The sequence below is a fragment of the Melanostigma gelatinosum genome, assembly GCF_949748355.1.
Source record: "Melanostigma gelatinosum genome assembly, chromosome: 5".
Classification (NCBI taxonomy): domain Eukaryota; kingdom Metazoa; phylum Chordata; class Actinopteri; order Perciformes; family Zoarcidae; genus Melanostigma; species Melanostigma gelatinosum.
In genome coordinates this window covers 24,697,708-24,715,341 of record NC_136638.1, presented here as the reverse complement: position 1 = coordinate 24,715,341, position 17,634 = coordinate 24,697,708, and the positions used below count along the sequence as shown (strand labels likewise).

The following is a 17,634-nucleotide window of genomic DNA, read 5'->3' as shown; positions in this document are numbered from 1 at the left end:
TCAAACCGTATTGCGGTTTGACAGTTCTCAGCCGGGAAGTGGCCGGTCCGCGTCCGCGGCTGGCAGGCAGGCTGGATCGTCTGTGTGACACCCGAGGCTCGACACAGGAACGCCAAGACTACACAGTTGATCTCCGAGGAACTAACTGGAAGGCTTCTTCGTACAGCTGAAAACCCGAGGCTCGACACTGTACGGCAGGCAAGTTGAAAAAACGAAATGCATCGTTAGTAGCGGATCTTCAGAGAGTGCACAAACTGACTACTCACGGGTCGGAATACCAGGTAGGTAAACGGACGGACTGACAACTGGGATGAGAGTGACAGGAGTATTTATGTCAGCTGGAGGCGATCACAGGAGATGAGGCACAGCTGTGCCTACGGAGAGAGGCGCGGCAGTGGGCGGGACTCGTAGGAGGACACTACTGAGGGAAATACAGCAGAGTCAGACATAAATCCTCACAGTACCCCCCCCTCAACGGGAGCCTCCCGGCGAACCGCCAGGTTTATCGGGGTGCAGGCGATGGTATGTGCGGAGTAGCTCTGGATCCATAATCCGGGAGCGAGGAACCCAGCATCGTTCCTCCACACCATACCCCACCCAATCAACGAGGTATTGGTAACCCCTACCTCGTCGGCGGACATCCAGGGGACGGTCGACTGTGTAAACCGGACCGCCTTCGATGAGTCGGGGGGGTGGAGGGGGTTCAGCCGGAGGGTTCAGAGGACTGGAGTGAACGGGTTTGAGAAGAGACACATGGAAAACAGGGTGGATCCTCATGGATTGCGGGAGCTTGAGCTTGACCGTGACCGGGTTGATAACGGAGACGATGGGGAACGGGCCAATGAATCTGGGAGAGAGCTTCTTGGATTCAGTGCGTAGGGGTGTGTCCTTGGTGGAAAGCCAGACCTGTTGGCCGGGAAGATAGGTGGGGGCGGGTGTGTGGCGGCGATCAGCCAGATGCTTGTTTTGTTCGGAAGAACGAAGTACGGCGGCACGAGTCTCTCTCCAGACTCTTCTGCATCGGCAATGGTTGATCTGGACAGACGGGACGGAAATCTCGACCTCTTGGCTGGGTAGAAGGGGAGGTTGGTAGCCAATGGAGGCCTCGAAGGGGGAGAAACCTGTTGCCGTGGAGGTATGGCTGTTGTGTGCATACTCTATCCAGGCCAAGTGACGACTCCAGGAAGATGGATTTGCCGCCGCTACACATCGGAGCATGGCTTACCATCGTGGACCGGTTTTCCAAGGCAGCTCACTTTATTCCCCTTCCCAGTCTCAAGCACTTTTATGCACTTTGAAAACTGAAACCTTCAAATACAGGTGGCACCAAATTCTAATTCATTTTAAAAAAGGCTTAATAATCTCCCAAACAGGTGGGCAAAATAAACAACAGTGGCTTCGCTCATACTAACGAAGGAACACGCCACCCGGTGCAACAGTGTAGCTCTTTTATGTAAACAGAATTGTCTTTGTGAAGCTCACACAGCATCGGAAAAAAATGAAATCCAACAGCAACATCTCTTTCCAGAAACTGCCCTCATTACTCTGAGTGATAAGTAAACACTATCAACAAGTTTTGCTGGAGGTTTCTTTTGTGAAAAGTGATTCAAGCAGAAACTGTTAACAGTGAGGGCTGTGGCTGATGCATGCGGAGTAATGGGAACACTGTTTCTCGGAAAACACATGCTGCTGAATCTTTTTTAAATGTCGTTTCTCAAAGCGCCGCGCACCATGAATACGATTGCGTTCAACTTCATTATATTGAGGTGGAGGCTGAAATGTTAGCATTCTAAATATCAAAACATTGGCTCACAAATCTGAAACGATCTGTGTGGTTAAACACCAGAAACAAGTGAGAAAATTAGATTTTTTTTTTTGTAATTTGAGTGAACCTGCACTTAAATGTCAAACTACCACCCACTTTTTAGTGGCGTTGCCTCAATACACTTTTATTCTGGGTAAATATGTTGCTCTCGCTCTCACACCTCAGGGTATCTTCAGTCAACTGATTGTGTTCCTCTCACAAAGTTTCATGAGGCCAACTTCTCCAGTGGCCGATTTCTGAAACGCCTCGTCACTAGTAGAGGTTAGCTATCCGACGAGGTGGCTTTTTAGTGTCCTTTCAGAGGGCGACATGACACTGACAGCTTTATTAATTACAGTTTCTTGAGGGCCATGGCCTATTTGTAAATCGACCTCTACCCGCCCTTGTCACCCTTCTCTCTGACTCGTGGAACACCGGCCTGCTTTGCCTGCAGAGAGCTGAGTGCTACTGATAGCTGAGGTGAGGGTGGCGAGATGAGGTGCAGGAATCATGTCGACAGCCTCTGCCGCGGCTCGTTCCAGCCCTCTGAGTTTCATTTCTCCCCCCCATTCATTTTTCATTGAAGAAGGTGACACAATATGCTCTCAGCCCAAGGGGCCAAAACGCACCATCGATTTCCCCTCATATTGCGAAGCTCTGATGCTTCACTCAGCTGGGGCCGTTACCGGGCTCGTGAGTTAGATCGGAGCACGCCGGGAGGAACTGATAAACACACCGTGTGCCTGTAAACGCCGTGGCTGACTCTCCTCGCTTGTCTGCAGACATCGAAGGAGAAGCTAAATGCCAAGACGTAAACAGCCAGCAGAGATGTGATCAGCATGTTAAAAGCTATTTCATTAGAAAAAGGCACCTTTCTTGGTTTGAACTCTTCTGAAAGAAGCCCATTAATTATTTCAGTCTTTTCATGAAATGAATGCTGTGTTCAGTTGTGAGCCACGAGGAGCATGTGGGCAGACGTTTAGACATTCTTAAGAGCAAAGTTCACTCCACTAAAAGATATCTGCATGTTTTTTTAATGCGTGGCAGCAATCGGGGACCAACACGTTTCAGCACTTGGCCTTCGTTGAGTTGGTGGGCACTGAAGAAGACTCTAACGAAGGCTGTTGGAGCACGTTCATTTCTGAAAAAGCCGCGGTGCATTGGAAAGAGGTGAAAACGTTTTATTGTGAACACAGGCAGAGATTTTGCTCGTACGTTATCCCTGACGATGTATAATCACTTGATTTAGTTCATGTGTTATCTTTGAGAATTTATGAAAAAACACTTTTTCTTAGCAATATATTACTCTGCAAATGTGTTTGTCGTTTGAAATCAGTAAATTCTATTTCTGTGAACACTTCAATATCTCCGTGAGCAATTCAGATTTGACATTACCAACAATCCAAAGCACTATAAACATCTAGAAACAGGGATGACATTGGTCAAAATGAAGCGAAAACAACTTAAGACATCTCATGAATAAATTTAAGTTGGAGCAAATTTTATAAATAGCTTTTAATCTTAAGTTTGTGAGTAGGAATACAATATATACATTTTTCCTTTTAGGGCTATAGAGGTTAACAGAACAGGAAAGGTTGATTCCACAGTAACACTCTACATATCATCAAAAAACTAATTATGATGACTTTCCATTGCCAAGATGGCATTTTACTGCAGTGTGATCTTAAAACGGTGGCACATATTTACACTTTGCCAAACAAATTCATCACACCGTCAATGGGCTCATTAGCTTTGGGGGCTTCTGTCTGTGCTCCAGCTGAATAACTAATTCTTCTGTTTGTTCTCTTTTCTTGTCCAGCACCATTTTCTCTGTGTTCAGTTTCGTAATCCTTGTGCCTCAATCGGGAGACTTTTTGGCTTTTTATGTTCATATTTTTGATCGTGTTGGCTGTGTTACTGCCTATGGCAGACATTTTGGTAAAGCTGTGAGGGGAAATTCAACCTCAGCTCGTACAACAAGTCCATAATAAACTGTGCAGCCAAAATATGGACACTCAAATCGTTCCCATTAAAACCACAATGCTTGATCCCACGCCCATTACATCACAAAATGATGCATTCAATTATATCAGGCTTTCAGAGGCATCGCTGCCCATTATCTCTTGTATTTGATGAAATCTATCAAAATCAATGTTGTTGCGAATCATTGACACATTCTGTATTATTATTATATATTTTCAGACTGAAAAGAAATGATGCAAATAATGGCTGCAAATATTTCACGCTCAATTATGCCTCATTTTAAGCTTAATTTGAACGGGTCAGTTATGAGTTATAGTTAGAAAGAGGACATTTCTGTTGGAGTTTCTTCTTTTTTTATCTGCCACTTTGTTATTGTTGCTAATCATTGAAATGTATCCTGTGAAAAAATCCCCTCCGGCATGAACAAAAAATAATTACATTTTGGTGTTTTTTTCCCTCATAAAACAGTTATGTAAAACATACAAAACAAAAAGGTTATGATCTGGTATGAAGTGAAACATAATAATACTTTTATTGCAGTGTTTTGACACACATAGTTTTGTCCTCTAAGGACATAAGAGCAACTTTTTCAATGTGAGGCACAAGGGTTAATAATCACAACACAGCATGAACACATCATGTTTTAGTTGGCTCTTCATTAGTGCACAAATGGTAACTGAAGTGCAACACGTTTTGTGTATTTGTGGGACTTGCATGTTGTCCTTTTCAGGGACAATGACGTTTTACATGAGTAATGGAAGTTATCCTGATTGACTCTATGTCGGCGGCGCTGTATTGCCCTGTTTTTGTTGTGAAAGCAGCTAACGCTGTGTAATTTATATGCTAATCAATTATAGCCTCAGTCCTTTTTCATCAGATCACTTTCCTCTGATTGGAAAAATGACACGTACCAGAAAACAATTTTTCTTCACTGTGACTTTGACTTTTTCCTCATTCGTTTTTTCTGTGGCACCGAAATGGCTTTCACGCCTGACTTAGATTGATGGACATGTGTACTTTTGAACGATTGTAAAAATTCCCATTGCCTGTGCTATGGAACGTGTTTATCTTGTCATCTGCACACTGCAGGCTTTTTGCATTCGTATTGAAGCCGTTCATTTCCAGCCTCAAATGCCTCCTGACATCGCTGTTGCAAAGAGACCGCCAGTTCTTTCTGTGAGTCATGAAGACCCTTTTTCTCTCCTCTTTCTCTCGCTGGTAGGACTTTGGAGATGACGGCTCACTGTACATCACCAAGGTGACCACGACCCACATGGGCAACTACACCTGTCACGCCGACGGCTACGAGAAACTTTTTCAGACCCACACTCTTCAAGTGAATGGTAAGAGACTAACACAGAGATTGAATGCACTTTTTTGTTCATGAATTCACCATTTGCTGTTCAGTGCAAACCACTAACGATCAACTCTTTTCACTGCATTTCTTTTGTCTACGACAACATATGTGCTCGGTAAATCACTTGTCCTTTGTTTTAAAGGGGAAACAAATCAGTAACCACAAATGTCCTTTTTGGTTTTATCCCCTTGTTTTGCATTAGTTTGATGTAATCCCGCTCTGCTATCTGTCTCTGTAGATGGAGACCATGTTTAGATACAGCCAATCCAATCTTGCATGAAGCAGAAACGTCAGCGTTCTATCGTTGGCAGAGCAGACGGTTGCACTGAGCCAGACAGCAGCCTGCTACAAAACACTCTGAACGTTGAACAGCCATATTAGCTTTCCTGCTAAAGTCTCTTGTCTTATCTGATTTACAAACAGGAACACAACATGTCTCTCATTCCCGACGGTTTGCTGTTCACCAAACAAGACCCAGACAGGACGAAAAAGAGCATTTCAGAGATTTCCCTACAGACCATCAGCCACTATATGGCTCGCAGATGGGAGATTTAGATTCTTGCTCAACTTAAAGACGGCTAGTTTTGCTTTTGTACTTTTGTACCTTGTTGTGCTGGCAAAGTGGTATGGTATGGTGGTATCATAGTCTCTTGTCCTCGGTCAAAGGGCTTTGTTCAAACAGCTCTTATCTTTGAGAGAAGTCTTGAAGTCAAACAGATTTGCCTCAATGTGACATCTTTTTACTTCAATTTTCTGTTTATTATGTGTGACTCGCACTCTTGTTCTTTGTCTGATGGCTCAAGCTTTGAACACAGTTCTGCTTCCAAATTAATCACAGTTGGTGGTTCCTGTCATTTTAAACACATCACTACCTGTACATTCATACATGTTTAAAATAGGAAGCATCTCCTGGCGCTATACGGATGCAGCAAATTAGAGTCAGTGAAAAAACATATTGTGTTATTATTCCTGGGACACAGGTCCTTTCTTAAAGGGTCCCTCCCCAGCAGTACTTCAAGGGTCGAGGGGATTTAATTACCACTGAGCCGTATGACTGTACCAGCTTCTAACAGACAATAACTTACAAATACAGGACGGGCGCCTTAACCTAACCTGAGATCCAGGTGAGTTTGGCTCGCTTGCCGCCATCGCTCCACTCCTTCCCGGCCGCGCCTCACACCCGACTGTGTGACTGCCAGCTCGCAGAATACTTCACAGCGAGGGTTATCAGTCATTGTCCATCTCTGTTTCTAAAAGAAAACAGTTGTGTTGGCAGCAGCACGCCACTCTCCTCTGCTCTCACTCACTCTTCACTTGGCGTCTGCCCTCTAGCGGGCTCATATTACGTAAGACCTGCCATCTTGGGACTGACAACCAATCAGAAATAGCAAATCACAATCTCTGACAGTGACACCGGCAGCCGTGTCTGTCAATATTTATTCCGTCTCATTCAACCAATAGTAACAGTGTTATCTTGATGCAACTTGTTTTTGGAAGGCCTGTACTTTAAGTTAGTCTTGATACCTGTTATCTGAGAAAAGTTTTGTTTTCCACTTCCTGCTAATGAATTCGAGCTAGTCGTCGGTATGGTGAACCTGTGTGGCGAGGGAAAAGGTGTATTGAGGGTTGAGTTTGTGTGAATGAGCCTGTTTTCTGGTCCTAATGAGTTGAATGTGAATAAACCGCATCGTGTCGATGTCGATAGCTCCCCATCTTCATTACAGTTCATTATCATCCCTCCAAGAGATTACCCCGAGGTTAATTGCACTGATCTACAGGTCTTATTCAACCAATTGTGTTTACAAAAACAGGGCGAATCCCATGAGACATGTGACTTTTGGTCGTTATTGATCACGAAACTTCCAGATGACCTTTTCTACCGCAGACTATACATTTCAAATTCATAGTCTGGGTGAAGTCTCCAAGGACCCTGCCATGACGACTGACAAGTTGAGAAACTCAATTAAGAAATGGCTGAAAGAATAATTCTGGGAAACTGGATTCGGAGTGCTGTCCATCACTGGGAGGCCACAGGAGGATGACAAGAGATGGAATATTCTGAGTTTTATTCAGAAGAGGAGATGGAATTTAGACTGCAGATTCTTTTAGGGAAACTTTTCATTTCCCTGAGAGATTTCTCTGCTGTACGCTTGTGAATGGAGGATCATTCAGCAGTTTTGGGCTTTCTTTCTCTCACACACACACACACACGCACACACTCTCTCACACACACACACACACACACTCATCGAAATGTCCCTCGTGGATTCCACACATGCACTTTGTACATTGTCTGTGAGCTTGTATTGTCAGTCAGCCTCCTTGTATTGTCTGCCTCTTGTTGATGAAGACACTGCAATGCTTTCTGCGTTTTGGACTGTTGTCCTTGAGATGTACATTTTGTTCTGATTGTTCATTATCTGCGGTATGTTTTGTTTGTTTAATCTATTGCCCTTTCTTTGTTGCGGTGACCCCACTTTACCCACAGGAATCAATAAAGTTGCATCTAATTTGTAGTGTGGCTGCAAAGTTTGTCCACTCTCCCAGCCACTTTAGCAGAAAACAAATTGTTTTTTGGGGGGCGAATTAATGAAAGTCGCGGTTGAATCGTCAAATACACCAACCGCTTCTGCTGCTGCAAAAGTACATTTATTTTTCTAAGGAAGCTGCATTCATTTTGAAAACATAATTTGTCATTAGTCATATATTTGTCATTAGTCATATATATATATATATATATATATATATATATATATGCAATCTATTGCTCATCATTCTTTTAAGAAACATGATCCCTGAATGAGAAATAAAATAAAATGCCCAACATAAGAGAAGAAAATGGGTGCACTCTGAAGATGACTCCTCCTTCGTGGTAGAAATAAAAAGCATGCAAACATCGTGGTACTCCTTGGAGATCCATTATGCTTCTTCATTTTTTGTCCCAGATCTTTTTTTAGAACAGCTCCAGCAGTTTCTGCTTTGTAGTTTTACCCTTGAAAAGTACTTTTTCACCGGCTACGTGATGCACGTTTCATTACTCCCACGTGTCTCGAAGAGGCATGAAGCTCAGGTGGGACAGTAATCGCAACTGGAAGAGGAGGCTTTCATCAAGGCGTGAGCACATTTGTCACGGTGTGTGTGTGTGTGTGTGTGTGTGTGTACAGTGTGTGTGTTTGTATGTATGTGATAGAGAGGGGACAGGATCATGTGTGTTATTTTAAGTACGTGTTGGTCACGGTTACCTGGTCAGTTCTCGCAAATCCAATGATTATGACAGCCACGCTTGTCAGCAACAGCCGCGTGTTGAATTTGATTAAAGAGTTGGAACAGCTTGTTGGAAATCTCCCAGTACTGTGGTGTTGAAGTAGTCTCATGCCATGGTGTTTGTGTGTGAGTCTGCACGCCTGCTCATCTTCCTCAGCAGCCATGGCCGATGGGAGCCTTGCTGAGTGATCGACGACGGGCTGGGAGCTTTATGATGGAGCTGTCAGCCCTGCAGTGTCGCATTCTCCTGGCAGTGGCTCTCCTGACTCTCAGAAACACGTCAGAATGCAACTTCTCTCACATCTTGTCTGAATCGAGTTTTGACTCGCCACTTTCTCGACTGTCCGGGGGAAAGGAAACGCTGATTTGCACGCAGGAGTTGAGTTTACATATGCAGGAGTTGAGTTTACATATGCACACATGGTGGAGTGCGTAAGTGACGTATTTTCAATCTGCACTTTTTTTTTAGAACACACTTTTTTCTGTTTAGAGGGAAAAGTAGAGTGTCGTGGTTCTGTGTAGCTAATGCGGCTGCTGGGGACCCGGTGGAAGATGCAGATTTACTGTGAGAGAAGCAGGAACATTTATTTATGTCTTCAAGCAGAACACTGGATGCTACCGAAGCTTTTTTAAATGCTTTCAATCATTTAATCAGTGCTTTCATTTTACCATTTAATGCCATTGAACATCAATATATAAAAGCAGAGTCACTTCAAAGAGGGAGGGATCTCTCTGCATGTCTCCCTGTGATGTTTCATCTTTTTTTCCTGTTTAAGGGTTTCTCTTGGGGGAGTTCTTCCCATGCGATGCACAGATCTAACAACAGAGGGTGGTGTACAGATTGTAAAGCCTCCTGAGGCTGATTTGTGATTCGTGATATTGGGCTGTACCGTGTAAGTGAAATTGAACTGAATTGAACGAAAGCCAGAAGCATATTTGTCGTTTCAAGCCTTCGGTTCTGCTGTAAAACCATCATTAGCAGCAGGTAGAGGTGTCGAGCTAACAAACACCGGATTCACCTGCTGACTACTCAGTTGCTACAGCAGCTATGATGATGTCACAAGGCCTGAACTGTAATAATGAACACTGGAACCAATCGACACCTAAAACAAAGCTAATACGAATCAAACAGTGGTGTCACATCCCTTTTAGAGCTCCAGGGCTGAAGAATGAAGTGAGAAGTGATGAGCTCCATTGTTAAACAGTACTCATCAAAGGCAGAAATGCAGCACTTAGTGGAGATAACATTTTTTCGTTGATGTTTATCAAAAGTGATATTCTCGTCCCGCAACGAAATACTTCTCCATTAGTGCTCTCACACCGTGTGCTCATGTCCCGTATTGTACCTTTACTAACTCAATCTTTTCTAACTCAATTTAAACACCACTCTGTTAACTCAATACGTTTAGAAGAAGAAGAAACCATTTTTATTGTCATATACATATACACATACACATTAAACCCTTTCAGAAACAACAATCACCACAAGGTCAAGGTTTCCAACTTGGACGAGAAGCACTTTAATGTTGCAAAAGTATGATCGTTTACAGTTCCCATGGCCTGATAATCAGACGTCTGCATCCTGACAAACTCATTATCAGTTGACAGGAAAGCTGCGGCAGTTTTCACAACAATCAAAACATTTTCTGATTTAAGAGTTGTTATCTCTGTAAGTCCACTGGCAACAACTGTTACAGGTGTGTGCGTCTCATTCACAGTTTTTGATTTTTTTTTTACCACTCGAGCTTAGTTTAGCTCTGATGGGAAACAACCACCAACAGACACAGCAACACGCGTATTTGAATGGCTGAACAACCCTGAAACCATGCTGGCTTTAGTCCACATACTGTACTGTCTGTGCCTGCATTCCCAAAATACAAACCAAATTGCTAAGAACATGTATATTTGTTCCCGTCATGTTCATTTAGTCCACATTCCTCTCATTTATTTGCTTTTTAATAACACAGACACTTTTGAATAAACTAATTTGGACACCTGTCTGCTGACCCAATATGCTCACTTTTCATACAAATATTTAAACAATGTTTCAATCTTCACCAATGTAATGATGCCGTGCTGAACTGCGTGGAAACCTCACTTGGATGTCTGAGGAAACTAGGCTGGGTTACTGAAGTTTTGGCAGGCTGCGTGCCCCTCCCACCGCAGAATTTTGTTGAATTAGGTCCATGAAAATCCTACAGAGGACCCAGTTGCAACTTCTGCTCTGCCTCAGCCAACCTCTGTATGCCAATACCACAGCACTGATTGCACCTGCACTTACATACCCTGTAATTACGACCCTCCACGCACTGCACCTGCTCTCTCGCTGTGACCCGTCTGACTCCTGACTTTGTGCCGACGTCTTCAGCACAAAGCGCCAACCAGTTCCATCTTCTCAAAGATCGCCAGCAATTTACCCCAAAAGGGTGTGTGAGATGAGATGTGATCTCAGTGCCATGCTATCTATTTTCTATCAGTCTCAATGGCATCAGAAGGTATTTCTATTTACTGTATTGGCTCTAACAAAAGACCATCCTGATGATAAGATCACTGCCCTGTCTCCCATTTTCAGCACCTGTTTCTAGATTGATTCTGAAGGTTAGAAAAACACAGAATCACACAACATATATATCAACTAACATTTAAATGTAGTTATTAAACATGACAACCTGTATCCTGCAGGTGTTTCTCATTCAATTGTTACCATCTTAAAGAGAATGAGGATTAGTGTGTGAAACCATTGAAGAGCCTCTAAACGGCTGAGTTACATTCGGATCATTTTTCTGTTTTTCCTTCACATTATTCACCACCTTCCTCTTCTACAGAGAAAAACGGTAATGACATCTACGTATGTCAAGTTCTCCAATGTAAGATGGCCCTGTTTTTATTAAAAAAGCAGTTTTCTTGGAGAAATATTATGTTCAATTCAGATCGATTGTGCTCTAATCACCGAGCATTCAGCAGAAATAATGCATTTGAATCTGCACTGCTTTTACTGTGTGTGAGTGCTGAAGCCTTTGCTCAAAGTGAAGTGTCGAAGCGATTACTGTAACCACTGTGGCAGCAATACAGTTTGTTCTTGAACTAAAAGTCCCGTGGATCTATTTTGCTTTAATTCCAACAGCCAATTAATGCAGCTTTGTGCCTTAGAGGTTTTTATTAATGAGGTGCTGAAGGGACTCCGGTCGATCCACGCTCGCACGATACGACTTTTGATTTGTAGGTTGTTGTGTATGTGGGCCAGCAACATAGGTTCATGCTGTGTGTGCCAAGACCCCCAAATCTCCCCCCAACCCCTGCAACACACAAACACATGATGATTTGAATTGATTTTGATCTCATTCTGCTTGTTCAACAAGATGTTTCTCATGATCTCTTCTCTGACACTATAGTCTTGATATTATATCATCTTAACTACTGCTAATATCTTTATATTCGCCATAAATTTACAATACTACGATTAACTCAATTTATTCAAAACTCAGTATAACTTACTTGTTATAACTTCAGCCTGAGAAAAAGGAATTGTTGACCATTGGCTGGCCTTCATAATGAGGCCATTTACATACAAGCTAGTATCCTAGTAATGATCACATTTGGGATATTAAGTTGACACAGAGTGTAATAGAAAAGAAATTGTCAAACCTCCCGTTATTTATTCTTCCTTTTAACAACAGTTAAAACCCCCAAAGTATGAACTTAACTGTCATTCAATACAAAGGAGAGCAGCATATCTCATATTTTAGAAGCTTGGTTTGGAAAACTCAATTGATTAATCAATTAATCAATTAATCAATTATCAAGACAGTTTATTCTCTCGGGATCGACCGATCAACTTGATTAATTGTCTCAGCTCTAATCTTCTATATTACCAGTTGTGTTGGTGATATTCTCAGAATTCATCATCATGTTTTTGTTTACCCACGACCACTTAACTTGCAAAGTTACCATTATTTTCCAAAAACCTGATTTATAACTCAGGCACACTCAGCCAAAAGGACACATGCTGTATAGACGGCAGGATCTAATCCTTGTAGGTGAAAATGCAAAATCAAATCACAGAATTTACATAATGCTTTCATAGTATATACCTTTTGGAAACACTGAGATTGCTGCTCTTTATTGTGTGAGCGTTCAGGAAGACCGATGTAAAGATGGAGCTCTACAGTCAATCAATCCTCACACACACAAAGCAATTTCAACAACCGCGGCTGTCACAAGGTGATTTACAGTGAACACGACACATAAAGGGATAAAAAGAAGGATAATAAAAGCAGATAGAGAAGAGGAGCTGCACACACACACACACACACACACACACACACACACACGAGAGAGAGCGTTTGTAAGCTTGTATAGGCATCTGTGAGGATATTAAGTGTGAGTAATAATCTTTACTCAAAAGATCGTACAAAATAATTGCCTCCGTGGGCTCCATCCAGTCAACCTTGTTACCGCTGAGGGCCGTCGCAGTAACTGTGACTGTGATTGGTAAAGTAACCGGAGTGTCGTATAGGAGCCCCTCGGTGGCCCTCTCTGGATGGCGTGCTGGCAGTGAGTTCGACTGGAGCCTCAAAGCCCGGGAGTGCCGTGGATACCAGATGGCCGTGGCACCAATCTTCAGTCATTTCACTCACCTGGCTGAGTAAAGACTCCCTCTAACCCGGCGCCCGCAGGAAATAGTCTCCACAGCACGTCTGCCTCTTCTGCTTCTGCCAAAGACGCTCACTTCCAGCCTCCGCTCATGTCTCTGAAGTCTGTTTCAGGAAGGAGAAGGAAAAAAAGAGGACACCGATTTGGGCCACAGAGGCAACGAGGGACTGCTCAAAACAAGATGGCAAGATAGAAGGAAAAAAGAAGTGATGTCCCTACTTAAACCGCTGCCAGGTTGTCGTCTCATATGTGACAGGCTGTTGTGGAATGACTCACGCCGCCTTTTCGTGGTCACTCTGTAAACAGTTCATTGTCACAGTCCAAGTTTCAGTCAGCATCTCTCCTCCGAGATACTACTGTCCTTCTTGAAAGGTTTCATCATTGTCATGGTACTCGGAGAAGGCGTCTTTCTTTAAAGGATTATTCAAATTCACTCTTTTGATATTTTCCATGTTTTGTGGTGCAAGACTCGAAACTATTTAGCCACCGGGTGTAGAGCAAAACCAGTGGCATATTCTCAGCCACTGCATGAATTGGTATTGTTAATGTATTTGTGTGTTTTATTGATTCCTGTTGATTTATGCCTCTTGGAGGTACAGTATGGAGGATAGTTTGTTTTGTTTGTTTTTGCGTCAGGGTAAGGTAAAGAAGGGTAAGGAAGTGAAACTCCGGCACAATGTGCAGAAATGTGTAAAGTCAGCTTTTGGAAGAGTTTGCAGTAGACAGCGGCATTCAGTTTGTGCCTTTTCTTCCTTCGCACATTTTCTTTTCTTTGCATCCATCCCGTCATTCCCTTCCTGACAAAAGGTAACATAAAATCGATGGCTGAGCAAAATCAATAACGTCCGAACCGAGATTCTCTCCCTTATTTATCTATCTGATTTGTTTGGCTTGGCGGAGCGCGGTAACCTTATCTAAAGGCATTCTGCAATGCTAATGCCAAAGCATAAGTTCAGGACTTGGCATCTTCTCTAAAACTTCTCGTTCAATAAGGTCGCCTCACTCCTCAAGTGGTACTTAAGTAAACAACATCGTGGGATGCACTGCATTTATTGATCTCACGTCTCCCTCTCCTCTCCTCCTCCATATTCCAGTTCCTCCCGTCATCCGAGTTTACCCAGAGAGCCAAGCCAGGGAGCCGGGCGTCACTGCCGGCCTGCGCTGCCATGCTGAGGGCATCCCCAGCCCCCAGCTGGCCTGGCTGAAGAACGGCATGGACATCACAACCAAGCTGTCCAAACAGCTCACCCTGCAAGGTAACGAGTCAAGAGTTTACTGCTCACTGCATTGACACTTGTTGATTTATTTTATTCCCACTACTGCTGGTAAATGCTGCTAGCACTTAAAATGTAAGGTGACATATGACATGACTATTGCTGTCCTTACTGATAATAATATTTAACTTTATTGTGAGGAAATAGGGCAGATCAATCTGAAATGTATGTTTCAAGAAATATCCGGTATATTGAACAAAAACAAACGCTATACGCTATTTAGCCGGTTGATGTTCGATGTCATTGGTTATTCTGTCCATTTTCAGTTTAAAGATGTTAAATTCAGGTCATCAAGAGATTCATAATGTCGATAGCATTTTTAAATGTATCAAATATTATGTTTGAAATGCTTTGTCGTTCTTTCAATTAACAGCAAAGCCAAATGCTTTTCCTTCGAGGTTGCACAACAAAGCTTTTACCACCCCAGTGTTCACAGAAACACAGCAAGTGGCAGACATGCGCCACGTTCTCACTTTGAACTCCTACCTTTTTGAATTCTCCCCAAAACAAACCTCTCACCTTCCTTCCTAACATATTAGAGAGGATGGTAGCACGGAAGTCTCCTTTTATCTTTGTCTTTTTCTGTCTGTTCTCCCTCTCTGTTGCTGCTGAAAGCTAATGGTAGCGAGGTGCACATCAGTAATGTGCACTTTGAAGACACCGGCGCCTACACTTGCATCGCCAAAAATGATGCCGGCGTAGACGAGGACATCTCGTCGCTATTTGTGGAAGACTCCGCGCGCAAAACTTGTACGTATAAGTCATGACGTTCGCCTGTTTTTTTCCCAAGGGATAATGGAGTCATGCAAATGGAGCTCTTAATGATTCATCCCTTCAGTTCTTAATAGTTTATGTCCTGTGATGCAGTGATAGAGCCTCTGCGAGCGAAATAATGCTGATGCTATCTATACTTTCCTCATGTCCTGGTTTGGAAGCAGGAACAATTGTTCACGCAACCCTCGATCCACTCAGGAAAACATTTTGGTCTCTCACATTTCATCCCCTCCATGCTGGTGTACAGTAGTGCTGCCACTGTTTGTTATTCGTGCCGAAACGATAGGTTGATTAATTAATAAGGGCCGGCAGAACATTTTAAATTCACTGTTTCTGATCTCTTAAATATGAAGATTTGCAGCTTTTTTTCTTTTTTCTTTCCTTGTATACCTTTTTGCTTTGGCCTGTTACTCATCAACATCACCATGGCAAATGACGATGGGTATTTCATCCCTAAACAATTCGGTGATTAATCGATGACGAGAAGAATCATTAGCTGCAGCCGTAACGTAATGTTCAGTAAAATCATTTTTTCGTCTATAAAAATGTAAAACAGTGAAAATACCGATCAAACGTCTGAGGTAATCTTCAGAATGCTTATTTTGTCTTAAAAAAAAACAGTACAAAACCCCCAAAAATGATGCATACAATTATACAAAGCACAGAAGAAGTGCTGATCTTTAACAGATGAAACCAGTGCATGTTTGGCACTCTTGCTTAATAAATTACAAATGTTGTTTTATTCTAAAAAATATCGTCAGATGTTCTTCTGTCAGTTGACGTAACCATTGCTCAACATCAGCATCTCCACTGTTTCCTCTCTGTCACTCTACATCAGTGATGTTTGTCACGCATGCAGCATCAATTGATTAAGGTGGTATTTGGCATTGTCAATATGTAACCGTGTAGCATTAGTGCTGTGACACGAGTAACCTTCTTATTCAAATGTGGAGGCATTTTTTTCCGACACAAACAATCTCCCCTTGTATCCTGCCCCCATGAATAGAGCACGGTAATTAACGTTGACCTTCTCTGAAATGTCAGAATCTGTCTTTGGGGTTCAAGACCAGTTGTTAGTGTGTCGTTCTTTCCTTTGGGTAATTTGGGATCCCAAACAGCACACGTATGAACTGTGCAGTCAAGTCACACATGTTAAGTGTGTACACTGCCCACACCTCTCCTACACCCAATGTGCTTAGATGTCATCTCCGCGGTGCGGCACTTCCTCCACCCAGTCCATCGCGCATCAGAGGATCACGCTCGCCGTGGTCGGAAGTCACCCGTGTGCTTTGCAGCTTTTTGAAGCTGTACCCCCGGACAAAATGGTGCTGGGAGACGGTTACTGAAGACCCTTTTTGGTGTGAGCAACCCCAGAGGATAAGAGTTCAAAGGGATGTCAGCAGACAGACAGACGTGGCTGCACTTTTACATTACGAAAGGTAGAGAGAAGGAAAACTGATTTTACTACACTGTCGTAGTCTGGCATGAAAATCTGACTGACTGCATACATGACCCACTGTAGTTTTCCTACACGAATGCCACCTTTATTCAGAAACTATACGTGAGCAAATGGAAGGCGACTTTCTATCTTCCCTGGATCGTCTGTCTCCGTGAGCCTGAGGCTTATAGGCTTAAGCGAGGTGTCAGCTCACACCGCCTGCAGCCCTCAACCTGTGAAACCTGTGAAACCTGTGAAACCTTTACCTCTGCTCCTGGAAAACACTCCCTCACAAGTCATTTTTGTAGCCTTAAAAATGTTTTGCTCGGTACAGCATTTTTAAATTACCCTACCGTATCTTGATAACAACTTTAGCTTAATTATTTTAAAATATTTTCACGATGTGCACAAACAATCCTGAAGAATAAATCTGGTGTTATTGACAACAACAAATAGCACGAAAGGACCAAAAAACAACTTTTCTTTAATATATTATTCTGACAAAGATATTCAATTTACAAAGTTATAGAAGAAGCAAACGCAGCTAATCCTTACTCTACGGAACCAGACATTTGTGACACTTCGACTTGATGAAAGTCTGATTATGAATGTCTCTTGTTCTCAGGTCGAAAGCTCATCAAGATGACCTGAAAAAATAAAGTTTATTAATAACTACAGTGCCCATGTTACTACATAATACCCAGTACTGTGACTCGCTGATGTGAGAGAGGAATAAGCTACATGAGGCTTTGCCGTGTGATTAATGAACAGTACTTGGAGTAATTAGGGTCAGTTCCTCGTTGCTTTTAATCTTTTCATGGGATGCGTTGACAGTAAGAAGACGTACAAAGGGCCTTATCCTTAAAGGTGATTGAAACAGAAGTGCAAACACAAGAAATATTGGACTCTCAGAATCCTTTGGTGGTAATACACAAAACTGTCTCATCTGGAAAAACTTTATTGCGTCGTTAAAATAACGTAAATAACTTTTTAAAACATGACCATTGCAGAGATCGCCATTAAGCCGGCTCTTTAATTACCCTCTTCTACACTGTATTGGCCCATCATGTCCCTGTTACTTAATTCG

The 17,634-nt window shown here is 42.7% G+C and overlaps 1 protein-coding gene across 1 annotated transcript in view; it reads left to right on the top strand.

Moving 5' to 3' along the window:
• Positions 1-17,634, top strand: part of fstl5 (follistatin-like 5) — a 129,335-nt gene that overhangs the window by 86,742 nt on the left and 24,959 nt on the right. Inside the window, exons 8-10 of the mRNA XM_079268051.1 lie at positions 5,010-5,130; positions 14,156-14,317; positions 14,951-15,085. Of these exons, the coding sequence (XP_079124177.1) occupies positions 5,010-5,130; positions 14,156-14,317; positions 14,951-15,085 (418 nt within the window). The remainder of the gene's footprint in view (positions 1-5,009; positions 5,131-14,155; positions 14,318-14,950; positions 15,086-17,634) is intronic.